The sequence below is a fragment of the Artemia franciscana genome, chromosome 8 (assembly GCF_032884065.1).
Source record: "Artemia franciscana chromosome 8, ASM3288406v1, whole genome shotgun sequence".
Lineage (NCBI taxonomy): Eukaryota > Metazoa > Arthropoda > Branchiopoda > Anostraca > Artemiidae > Artemia > Artemia franciscana.
Genome location: NC_088870.1, coordinates 4,062,251 through 4,075,472, shown reverse-complemented (window position 1 = coordinate 4,075,472; position 13,222 = coordinate 4,062,251). Strand labels below are relative to the sequence as shown.

Sequence of the window (13,222 nt, the reverse complement as noted above, 5' to 3'; positions counted from 1 at the left end):
TAAAACGTTCCTCTTGATAAGCCAACGTACCTTGTAATGAAGCAGATGATCAGCGTACTCACTCTCCACTTCAAATAAAAAATTTTTGAATAGATGATGATTAAGAACTCTAGCTAAAAGAGAGTTGATAATCGTAATCACTAATTCCATAGCTTTACAAATTTCTTCCAAAAATGTTTGCACACAAAGAGCTTCATGAAGAATTATACAATGGTAAACAAGTATCTCGTGATTAATTTTTTCTTTCAAAATGCCAACAAACCCTTTTCTTATGCCGGTTATACTTTTGGCCCTATCTGTTGAAATCAATTACAATTTTATCAAGGGGAATATGATGTTTATCCATACTCTCAATTACAATACTTGCGATATCTTCTCCATGCGTCTTACTTTTGAGCAGCAATAATCCTAAAAGTTCTTCCTTAGGGCAGGAATTACATATAAATCTTACAAAAAGCAAAACTTGTACTGCATTACTTATGTAATAAGACTCGTCAACTGCTATTGACAAGTCTGAAACCATTTTCAAATTTTTGATGTGCTGGGTGGTTATTCAGAGCATCTGCTTTGATCTTAAAATCTCAAAACAGCTTTTTGGATGCATTTGTAACACATTTTTTTTATATATTCATCATCTGTGTCAAGTTTTAGCAAGAGTAGCAATCTCTTGGCTAACATCAAAACTATTTATATTAATATTGCTGGAAGATTGTATCCAGTTTTTGACTCTTCTGAAATGGCTCAACTGCTTTCTTCCTAGCATCACTGGCATACTTAGTGCTAAATGACGCGTGCTTTCTCTAAATGTGATTTTTTGTTAAGCAAGAATTTCTACCAACAAATAAGACATATTGTAAGCCCATTCATGTTTTTGATTGAACGTAAAATTCTTCGTCCACTCAATTACAAATTCCCAGTTTTCACCCATGGAAACTAGGTGCTCATGTTAATTGGGGTGCCTTTAAAAATACTCTAAACATATTTTGTTCTAAAGCCAGCCGTACAAAATTATGTCATTATTGAACTGATGAAAATAAGAATTTAAAAATATTAAGAAAAATACACTTTTGATAATAAATGTAACTGCACTAAACAAACAAAAAAACATTTTTTTTTCATTATCAGAATAATAGAACTTTTAGTATGACCAAAAATGAAAGAAACTTCCAACATCTGAATAGATAGAAGTTATCGAAAAATTGACAATAAATTCGTACTGGACCACTAGTCACATAGCAGGGGTAAAAAAAATCGTATAAAAATACCTGTAAGGTGTGCAGCTAAACTGAATAATACAACGACTTTTTAATTAGACAGGACAACAGCAGAACATGGTAGATAAGACAATACTGTTCACACTACAACTGCTGTTCTCTCAAGCCAATTTGTACTCCCACTATTTTGGAAAAAGCATGCATGCATATACTTGTGGTAACTTTGTATCACGCAGGAGTACATCAAAAAGATATAGACAATTTCAGCCAGTAGATTGTCCATGGTTTGCGTTTACATTTACAAAAAACTAATTGAATTAAACTCGATGTTCGTCATGTAGTTTTGCAACAATATATAATTTTTATCACCTATCAATCTTTTAACTTAAACAAGAAATTATACAGGCTGTTGAATTATAAAAGAATTTGATTTATCAAAATAAGATGTGATTTTGTCCTACCAAGTTTTTTTAGATGAAAGCAGTATTGCACCTTCCTTGGATAGTTGTGCCTGAGCTATTCTTAAGGACCAAAGGAGCCACATACGGCTCTGAAGCTGCACTTTGCTGACCACTGGTCTAGCCTATTAATAGTATGAAACAAAAGAGGATGATAAAACACAAAAGCTCAATTCTGAATGTGAATCCTTCACAATTCTCAACAACCAAAATGTTGAAAGGTGTGAAAAATCTGAGAATCTTATTCTGCCTCTTTTTTTAAAGAAATTTTCTCTATATATGAGCACAAAAATCTGTTCCAAGACGTATACTTTTGAAGAGATTAATGTACAACCATTTTGACATAAAAATTATAATTTCTTTTTACTTTCTGGTTTTTTTTTTTCTGTAGCCAAAAAAAGAAAAATGATTTGCAACAGGTAAAACTAGTGTCCTTCTGCTAGGATACTTAATAAAATACTATAATGTTGCATTTAATAATATTTCAATCTTCCCTTTGATAACATCTTCTTGATGTATCTATGAAGAATAAATTCTTAACAAATTCCACTCCCATTTAATAATAATTAAATCAACAGGATTATTCTAATATTAAAATTTGGCTAACTAATCATTAATTAAAACGTAATCATTAATTAATTGCACACTAGTCCAACAAGCGTATAATGAAAATAGAATATGCATTCACTGAGAGAAATGTTATGTTATGGAACATAGCTTGCAAGGATCCAGAGCAAATAATTTTCTTGAGAAAGTAATGAAAGATGGTCTTGAGTTAGATGGACCAGTTTACAAGTTTTTAAAGTTATTGAAAATAATAAAAATAAGAAATTTTTGACAGTCGAATTGGACAACAAAGGAATAAAAAGTGAATGATTGAATTAGTGGAAAAACCTATATTTTCTTAGCAGATGATGCTCCAGTATTGGTGCAAAACACCAGGAAGAAAGCTATGTAATGGCAAAATGAGTTGAAAAATGCCGTTTTTGATTCTTAGACCTCACAACCTGTCCTCCATGTGGCTTCTGGAAAATTTTGAATGGCAATGTTAAAAAAGTGGTTGTTTGGAATTCTGGTAAATTTTCAAATACCACAGCCGAATATACAGTGTGAAAAGAATGTGTTTGGTAATGCTGCGAGTTTAAGTGATTTGGGTCAGGGCAGAGTAGGTCTCCAAAGCAGGAACTATGGTGATGGACAAACAAATTTTCACAAATAATGGACTAATTTTGGCTTTGAATTTTTTTACATTTGTGATTATAGGCCTATATCTATTAGCTAGATTAGAGAATTTTGAAGGAGTTTTGTTAACAAAAGTGATTTTAATAAAGAGTAGTGATTATTTGTGATGTTGGTAGCTGATTTGGTACTGAGTTTTTTTTTTTTTTTCAGAATTGTCATGGGATAAAAATGATAAAAATCACAGGACAAGAAAACTCTGGTACTGAATAACCTCATACCATTAAAATTTAAAATCTGCTAAAGGAAAAGAGGCTAATAACAAATAATCAGAACCCAGACACTAGTGAAGAGTATGGGAAGAGAACTTATACAGATGAAAGATGCTATTAAATGTATAGTAATTTTTTTAATTAAAATTCTGAGAAGAGATAAAAAGGATTATCATAGGCAGAAGTTTAAGAAAAAAGCAGAGGGAAGTCCTGCAAAAAAATGGAGGGTGATAAAAAGGAATAATGGGAGCTTCCCAAATTCAATTAGCCCAGCTGAGATTTTGATCTCAGTCCGACTGACCATTTTACTGATATTGCTGAAAAAGTTACTGAGAATAATTGTATCATTATTATGGGAAATGAACATGAGTGATATCTACCTGCAGAAATTGATGTTTTGTTTTACCTCAAACCAGTGAACCAGACAGAGTTAACGTGAGTGCTTCCATTATTCAGAAATTCTGCATCTGGCATTGATCTTGTTCTGTTATAAGCTATCAAGTTTGCTTTTATTTTGGTTTTTATTAATCAATGCTTTCAAAAAGGTGTTTCTGGATTATCTTAAACAGGCAAACATTATTCATTTATTTAAAAGTGGTGACTGGTCCAACCCTGGTAATTAGGCCTATAGACCAATTTCATTACCATGACTTTTTTCTAGGATTATCAAAACGGTTTTTATAGGAGACTTGCAAGCTTTTTGGAGGCTTAAATTTTTTTCATTGAAAACCAATTCAGATTTCATAACAATATATTAAGAGAGCAGGCACTATTGTTTGTCATGACAACAATAAACAATTCCTTAGATATTGATATAAAAGTTGCCTCTCTGTTCTTGGATATTGTCAAAGCATTTGACTGTGCTAACCACAAAATTCTGCTTTGGAAGTTGGTAAAAGCTTGTGTTTGCAGCTAGGCTTTGGGATTCATTCAATTTTTCCTTACTTGTTTGTGTGTCCGCTAATGCTGATATATCAGTGTTTCAGCAAGTGATACATAGAGTGTCACAAGGATCTTACCCTTGGCCCATTGTTTTCCCTTGTATATATTAATGATTTGCATAATGCTGTTGATAGTCTAAATGCTAAACTGCCATGTGGAGAGATTGGAAGTGAAACTTCAGTTAGGGAAATCCTAGCTATGTCTGCAGACGAAACGCAATTCATAGTTGCAGCAAAGACTAGAATCAGCCAATGCCAACAGTGAGACAAAACCAAGTCAAATTCAAATTTGGCTAGAGGCCAACAGACTAGTTATTAATCTTGGTAAGACATCAGTTGTTGTTTATGGTCATTCCAAGAATTACTACTGATGGGTTCAGGTTTTAACTTTAGGTGAGGTTATTTGTCCCAGGAATGCTGAGGTCAAGTACTTAGGAGTGTATATAGATGAAATGTTTTTTTTTTCTAAGAAAACACATTGAAGCTCTTAGCCTTAAGATTTCCTGTAATGTTGTGGAAGTTGCAAAACACATTTCCAGTCAAGATTATCTGTGTGCTTTATTTCTCTCTTGTACATCAGTATCTTTTTAATTGTTGATCTGTTTAGAGCAATGCATTTTCTCTCCACCTTCATCCTCTTTGTTTCTTGCAAAATTCAGCTAAATGGATATAAAGTTGTTCACAGCCATGATTCAGTCAGAGAAATCTATGTAAAATTTAGAGGGGTACCAATGTTTGGTTTATTCTTTTTCAGTAAAGTAAAACTAATGTATTGAATTATGAATTGCAATCTAAAGCCTTCTTTAATTTTATGTTTCAGATATGAAACCAGCTCCATTTCTATTCAACTTGACAAGCTCTGAATGTCCATACACCTTTGGCTGGGTCTATGTAATCCATGTTTTTTTTTTTATTCATGTTGGACCTAAACGTTGGTTAGATGTGCCTCAAGATATGAAACTAATTGAGGAATTGTCTGAGCTTGTGTATCTGGACAAAGGACTTTGTTTTAGTATGTATGGGTGAAGGGATTACTCTCCAGTCATATAATGCAAATGTCCAAAGTATAAGCATAAATAGGAATTTTGTGTGTGAATTTAAGCAGTTGATTATTGCAGTTTTATGGTAGTAAAGTTATTAAAATGAGAGCTGACCTTGACACAGACCTAATCAAGATCTCTGGGGACAGAGTGGTGAATTTGAATCTGTGGTACCTGTTATATATTTTTTTTCTGTGTTGTTGTTCTGTTTTTTTTTATGTTTTAATAAATTTATCTCTCAATAAGAATTTATTCTAGTTAGGATTATCTAATCAACAAAAATATTCATAATCTGACATAAGAACAAGTTAGCTAAATAGGTACTGAAACCACACTTGCTAAAAATACAATACAAGGAAATGTAGGACAATAAACAGGAAAAACATGTCCTTGTAGCCAGAAACAAAAGAGCAAGATTACTGTGGTGGGAGGGAGTGGTGGTATTAGCCATATTATAATTAACATTAGCCTAATTTTACTAGCTTAATTAAAATTTTCCTTTAAAGAAAAGGTTAAGATAATGAATATTATGGATTTAATCACTAGCTCAAAGATAGAAGAGAATATGATTTATTGGCTAAAGTAGGACACAAGCTAGCATAAGCACATCATAACAGTTACAATGATAACACAGATATTAAGGGATAAACATAATTAAAAAAGTTAAATCAAGTACTAAAATGCAAAACAAAATAGGGAACAAAAGAGTTTCTGTACCTTTGAATAGCATTAAACTGCTTTTGGGTATGCTTAGATTGAGTTTAACATTGTCAAGATCATTCTTGAAGTTGCAAATGAGTGAGTCAAGTTTAATGTCTGAATTATTAGAGGTTTGACAAAGGTTAAGTAATGTCAAATCACCCACAAATTTAAAAGCATTGTCAAAGTTTAGTAAAACACTGTTAAAAACATTTAAAATTGGCAAAGAACCTAATTTAGTCCCTTGAGGTACTCTATAGGAAATTGAGGTAGAGCTTGATGAATCTCCATTAGGAAGGACTACAAATTGCTCAAGACCAGACAAAAAACTAGCTACCATATGTAAAAAAAATCTCTGGCACCTAAAGCCCTTGCATTATCAATAACTGTCTGATGATCCAAGTTGTCAAAGGCTTTGCTAATATCAGCAAAAACAGCCTCAACATAGGAACTATTTAAATCAAGAAGTTTCAAAACAGTGTCAAGTATATAAATTAAGCAATGTGTGGTGCTATGATTTGGCCTAAAAACTGACTTGGGTTGATTTTATCTTGAAAATTGTCAAAGAGGAAATTGTAAATAGCCTAAAACTTTCAAAAATTTTAGAAAAATTGAGGTTTTTGATTTTGGTCTACCTTTTGGGGTCTTATTTTTCAGTATAGGTGATATAATAGCTTGTTTAAAACACACTGGAAAATACCATCTACAAAATAGGCTATTGGTTAAAAATTGTAGTTAGAGGTACATTTAAATACTGGGAACATTTCACAATCAATTTGGTAGGGATATCCCCAGGGTATACTGACTTATTTGTGTCAAGATTTTCAAGTTTAAGCTGGGTCTGATGTATTTCAATCTAACAAATGCCATCCACTGCACTGGTGGCTGGCATATTTTGCAGTAGTGAAACCCTTTCTGAGATAGCAAGAAGTCAATTAACTAGAACTTTACTAAACTTTTATCTAATTCTTGCAACAAAAAAATTGAAAATGTGCCTAAATCAACTTTGAGTGGCAGGGATTTAAACCCTTAGCCTAATTTTTTCAAGTAGCTCACCTCTGGACTAGTTCCCAAGTTTACAGTAGAATGATAATAGTATGATACATTGTTCATACCTCTAGTTAAGGTCTGACCAATGTTTTGTAGAGAAGGCTAGTGATCACCATCATACCATGACTGCTGATTTCTAATAGGCTGTAGCCTAGCCTAATTAGCTGAAGTAACAACAATGGGTTATTATAAAATTAGTTTATAATAACAGAATACCTTACCATTGCTAGAGTACCAGCTTCCAGCATGGGAAGCTGTCCTTACAGAGGTCATGTTTGCACCTATTTGTTGGATTATCTTATAGCTTTTGTATTATTTACTTTTTTACTTTGTATTATTGTTATTTACTTTTTTCGGCAGTGTTGTAAAATTGGAGGAACAGCTTTATCCAATTAAGATTCTCCTAGTTTTTCACGTCAATAGCCAAAAACAGAAGACTTGTCATAAGTTGTTCATTTGCTTATACAGCAAATTAAATACCTTGGAATAATAGTCTAAAGAATAGGATCCATTGAAAAAGAGGTCACCGGATCAAAACTTTGACACAGCCATTTTTTTTCAGCATAGTCGAAAAATTTAATAAATATGTCTTTGAGGATGACTTAATCCCCGACAGTCCTTGGGCTGGGGGTAGGGCTGCAAGTTATAAACTTTGCTAAATGTTTACATATAGTATTGGTTATTAGGAAGTATACAGACGTCAGAGGGAGTTTTTTGAGGTGGGGTGGGTTTCGGGGAGGGGTTTACGTAAGAAGATCTCTCCATGGAGGAATTTTTCATTGGGAAGATAATTTTTCCATGAAGAGGGTGCCAGATTTCGGGATTTCTGGATTTTTTTTCAACTGATGGTAAGGAACAACATTAAAACTTAATACCAACAAGGAGGTTTGACCATTTGTCAATCCTCGCTCTTTACGCTAAAGTTTTTTAGTACTTTCATAAGAGCTATTTATTTTAGTTGAGCCCTTTGTGATTCATGGGTTTTTGTTAAAGAACTGGGACAAAAGTCAAACATCAGTGTAAAGAGCGAGGTACTGACGAAGGGGCAAATCCCCTCAAATACGTCGTAAAAATATACAAATATAAAAATTCATTACGTAAGTGAATTGGTAAGTTATGTATATTTATTGCTAATAAAAACGATCGGAAGTAAATTTAAAAGTTCTAGTGCATTTTTCTAGTAGCCAAAAGATCGAGGGTCAGCTAGGCCCCCTCCCCCACCCTTTTAGAGAAACTTTTTGAGTTTCTCTCAAACCACCCAAAATTTTGAGAATGCGATTTAGCTAAAAAATAAAATTAACGTGCAAATTTCATTTTGATTATTCATGTACAGTGAGACAAAATCAAAACCTGTATTAATTCAGAGACGTTCAGAAATTAAATTAAAAATAAGTTTTTTTTAACTGAAAGTAAGGAGCAACATTGAAGCTTAATACGAACAAAAGTTATTCTGCATAGGAATGGGCTTGTCCCCTCCTCTACGCCTTACTCTTTACGCTATAGTTTTTTATTGTTTTAAAAAGTAGAGTTGTAAGAAAGAGTCAAACTTTAGTGTAAAGAGGGAAGCAATTTGAAGGGGATAGCCCCTTTCATATACGAGATAATTTCGGTTCGTCTTAAGTTTTAATGTCATTCCTTACTTTCAATTTAAAAAAAATTATTTCTTTATTTAATCATCTTTAACTAAAGGGGTTTTGATAAATTAGGCATTTCTCAACTATTAATCTAAGTGTGAAAATTTTGTCGATGCTTCCTCTCTCCTTTCTAAAAGAAAACTATTCTTCTTTTTAAACCTAATTTTTTTCTGTTTCTCTAGTTCAAAAATTGTGAGCATACTTTGTGCTTTACTTTATGCAGAAACCAAGCTAAAGCCAATATAATTAACACACTTACTTTCATCATCTTTCTTATAGAGAGGTTTACTAAGAGTTTTCTTAAAGTCGTTAGGTACTTCCCTTTTTGAAGAACCATATTCATGATCTTCAGTAAATTATCTCTAACTTTATAACCATCATGTTTAAAAAACTCATTCAACACACTATCAGCACCTGGAATCTTATAATTTTTAGTTCTTTTCGAAATATCACTAATTCTTCCTCAAAAAATAATTTTAATGCACATCCAAAGTGTCACAAGCCTTTTCATTCTTTTATGTATCTTTTCCTGTAACTCTATTACGGTTTAGCACATTCCCAAAATGTTTTGTCCATCTTTTTTAACTCTTTTTTATCACTAATTGTGGCCTTGTTACTTTTGACAGGGATACATCCAGATTGATTATTCCCTCTCCGTTTGTTAAGATGTCAGAATCATAATTTGCTATTATATCTTTCGACTTCATCTTCTGAATCTTCAGAAATCTTATCTATGGCTCAAGCTTCACACCTTCTTAATTCATATTCTAATGTTATCTCCATTTTTTGGACATACCACCTATTTTCGTATCATCTATTACTTAAATTACTATTGTAAAACTATTACTATTGTAAAGCGCTTCTAACTGTTTTCCCTTAGACACCATCACTGGCTTCCTAACAGTTTTCCTAAAGTTATTCCAACTATACCCCACATTGTCAAATTTCAAATTCTACAATTGAGTGTTCATCCCCACCTAGATAGTTTCTCTTAGGTTTTCATTTTGTTACATGCAAACGTGTTAGTTTCCCGGATGGTAGTTGGCCTTCCAAAATTTCACTTTTAGATAAACGCTGGACGTTACTAGATGGTGGTCTTTACTTTAGATATCAATAACAACACTACTATATACCCTATTACAGACTCTGTATCGATCCTGCCAATCTTCAGCCTACAATCACATAATTAATAAGGTTAGCTCTCGTACCTTTAAATTGATATCATGTTGACTTATGGGCCATTTTATGACCAGGTTCTGTACCAGTTACAGTTAGACTGTTATACCTACAAAATTGCAACAGTCTCTTGCCATTACTATTTTCTTTTCCTACACTAAATTTACCTAGGCTAGGATATAATCTAACCCTATTTCTTTGGACCTATGCACTGCAATCTCTTAATAAAATTCCGTATTTTTTCCTTGTACCGCGTCTGTTAAGCCTAGAAAAAACCATTTCATGCGGCATTATAGCCTCTGAGACTATGGGGAAGGGAGAATATAAGGAGCTGTTCAATACTTCTGTAATTGTTGGGTATGTCGCAAATTTTATTCAATATTGTTATGGCGATTTTTGTGTCAAAATTGCTACTTTGCACGGTGACATGGCAAAAAACGTCACTTTGTTGTCATACAATCTATTTTCCAACGTATTAGAGACACTAAAACTTATAGTTATTGTTGAATTAGGCCAAGCATCTTTGGATGCAAAGTTCCATGGCTATCTTAACTACGAAAAATACAAAATTTCTTATGTTTGTAGTTATGAACTCAAAGCGTTCGCTTTTTTTCTTCAGCATGTTCAGCTTGATGGTATGATTTTCGTCAAAATTTTTCCTAATTTTCAGGGTTTCCCCAAGTTAAAAAAAAATTACACAAGTTCCTGTATGGTATAAGCTAATTAACTCAGTCATTTAATGCATTTTACACATAAGGGACAAGCATAAATAAACCCGATTCTTTTTATTTTTAATTTCATGTTGTTCACAATCTCAACTCGCCATTGCTCTTGCTAATTGGCTGTTTTTTTTTTGTTTTTTTTTACTAACCATTCACTCTTATTCATTATTTGTTAGATTGGAAATTTTACGTGGTTCTTGGATAAAATAAAATACTTTTCAACAACAAAAAGAAGTTTGATTTTCAGAAAGAATTTCTGAAAGAATTTCTCCTGCTCCGGTTAAAATAAGAAATGACGTTAGGTGTTGGTTTTGCATTAAGTCAGGATTTAAGCAGGGTTACATGCTATACCCACTTAAATAGATCATATTGATGGTATTTGTCCTAAGGAGCAGAACGATGACAATGAGAAAAAACGAAATCAGTTGGGGAAGTAAAACTCTTTTAAACTTTGACTATGATATGCTGATGATTTGGATGTTCTAGAATAAAATGTCAGCAAAATATATGCATTTTTAGAGATTTTCCTGGGGTTCCTGGTGTATGAATATATTTGAAAAGGATTTTATACTCTTAAAAAAAAGTTTTTACGCTTTTTTTACGCTTAAAAAAGTTTGGAACAATAAAAAAATAAGTTTGTGAACCAAAATTGTATCAATGGAAGCTACAGCGATGACAAGTAGGGTAGTAAAGTAAACAAGTAGAAAAGTAGCGAGGTCAAGTAAGGTTTGAAGCTTAGGTGCTCCAACAAACATAGCAGAATTTACTAAATGATTTTCAGATAAATTTAAATATTTATTTATTTATTCTCACCCTTTATGAAATACTAAAGTACATAGAGACGGTTTACGTATATAAAACGACAAAAAAAAAAGAAATATGAGAAAGAAAAAAGAGACATGAAAACTATCAGAACAACTTATAAGGAATATCTATAAGGCACTGAACAACTTTTACATACATATAACTTTAAATATCACTGTATAAAAAGTGAATACCATGGATGAAAACTGATGTTGCGATTTGCAATTACCTACAGATCATTTTTGCTAACTGAATGACTGACCGAATTTCAAACTTTAAGCTGTAGAAAATGTAGTTCAATCCTTTTTTCCTAAGGCTATAATAAGAGAGAGGTTAAATAGGTTAGGACACACTCGGAGGATTAAGTGTGGCATATTTCCAATGATTATTCTTGTTGGCCAGCCATTTCAGGACAAGCAAAAAGTAGACCGTCCCCGAGTGGGGTGGGAGGATGTTGTAAAAAAGATGTAGAGGGAATAGGGGTTTCTAGGGAAGATGTAAAGAAGCAGGCATTTAATAGGGTGAGATGTAAAGGGGCATGTATAACTATGCTGATCAAGGGGAGATTGATACTGCAATGGGTTGTTAGTAGTAGTAGTAGCTTTAATATTTAATGCTTTGATTGTTAAACTTGATTAGAAATTTTAAAAAGCGGAGAATGGTTTGAGTAAATTATGAAAGAAAAAGTGATTTTAAATGTAACACTGTACATTTCTAAGTCAATACTACAAAGTCATTCTCTATAAATTCCCAGTTTATTTTTCGGCCAAAAATTCCATGTTTATCTTTTCTGCTGGAGCGAAAACGGACACCAAAATAATTGTAAACATCATCTCAGGAACATTGGAACGCGCTTAATTTGAACTATAAGAATGCTTGTTTGTAAAATAGAAATACTAAAGAATAGGCTACTATGAATTTTTATGTAAGGCCGTAGTATGGATCTGTTTTCGTAGTTTCGTAATTAATATTTTGTCTAGAAATTTTCTCTCAAGATCCCTAAGATATTGCATTGGGACACATCTACAACCATTAGGCTATAGCCTAGGCCTATGGGTTAAACATTATCATTAGCCCAAGCTCTTATTTACTTCAAACAAAAGCGAAGTAAGCCATAGGCTTGTATCATTAGAAAAAAGGTTGAAAATATATAAAAATAGAAGGTTATAGTCCCATACTCCTGTCAGATTGCATAGCCTAGTCCAAATATGGACAAAACTCTGTTAAAAATAGGGTAGGTGTATAAGCCTAAATAAGAAATCAAAATGGTACTTATATGCCTCAGTACCTGTATGCTTTTTCATCTAAGCAGAACCTGTTCATCTAACCAATTGTTATGGAATTGCCTAGGCTATCACTAAATATGATGAAAATATATTAGCCTACTTTATGGACAAGTTTTTGCTATATATTAGGATGTTGAGGGTATCTAATGTGCCTTATATGCTATACATTAGGGGTTGGGGGTAAAGCATAGCAGATCTTTATTCAAAATGTGTTAGGTACAATTATCCTGCATATTATGAAGTAAGAACTATTCCCTAACTTCATACTGTCCCAATACTTTATCCCTTTCCTAATTTGCTAATATATAGGCCTAGCCCAAATTATTTATTTTCTACCAATTGTGTTACTTGTATTTGTTTGTCTCATGCTAAGCTGAAAGAAACTAACAAAAAAGCTGGTTCTACAGCACATCAGTTACCTTGAATTGAATTGTTCAGCAAATAAGGAATAATCCTCTAGGTGCTGGTTAGTCAAGATGTTGATTCAATGTATTGGCTTTGTCCCATTCTTAAACCTATGGCTTGGATGACCAATCTTTGTCCAGAGCCTCCTTGAAGGCCTCCACTCTTGGGGCTAAGACTGTTCCTTTGCTTAGGGAGTTCCAAAGCCCCACAGCTCCATTATGGAAGAAGTTGTTCTATAATTTGGTATTGGCTTCTTTGCAGTAGGCTACTGTCTCATGGTGTGTCCTCTAATTCTTGTTGACAGGTCAAGTTCAAGTATATTTTGTTGCAAGGACTGAGTGT

The 13,222-nt window shown here is 33.0% G+C and overlaps 2 protein-coding genes across 5 annotated transcripts in view; one reads left to right on the top strand and one right to left on the bottom strand.

The window, feature by feature from the left end:
- Positions 1 to 7,219, bottom strand: part of LOC136029891 (protein MEMO1-like) — a 52,249-nt gene extending 45,030 nt beyond the window's left edge. For 2 of the 3 annotated variants that reach the window (XM_065708375.1, XM_065708376.1), the window contains exon 1: positions 7,075 to 7,213. In XM_065708375.1, coding sequence (XP_065564447.1) covers positions 7,075 to 7,126 — 52 coding nt within the window. In that variant the 5' untranslated portion in view covers positions 7,127 to 7,213. Of the gene's footprint in view, positions 1 to 7,074 lie in introns of all 3 variants that reach the window. The other variant, XM_065708374.1, reaches the window with a different exon arrangement.
- Positions 7,220 to 12,024: 4,805 nt separating this feature from the next.
- Positions 12,025 to 13,222, top strand: part of LOC136029889 (exostosin-2-like) — a 73,026-nt gene continuing 71,828 nt past the window's right edge. Inside the window, exon 1 of one of the 2 annotated variants that reach the window (XM_065708370.1) lies at positions 12,025 to 12,114. The gene's annotated coding sequence lies outside the window, so the exon portion shown is untranslated. The remainder of the gene's footprint in view (positions 12,115 to 13,222) is intronic. The other variant, XM_065708371.1, reaches the window with a different exon arrangement.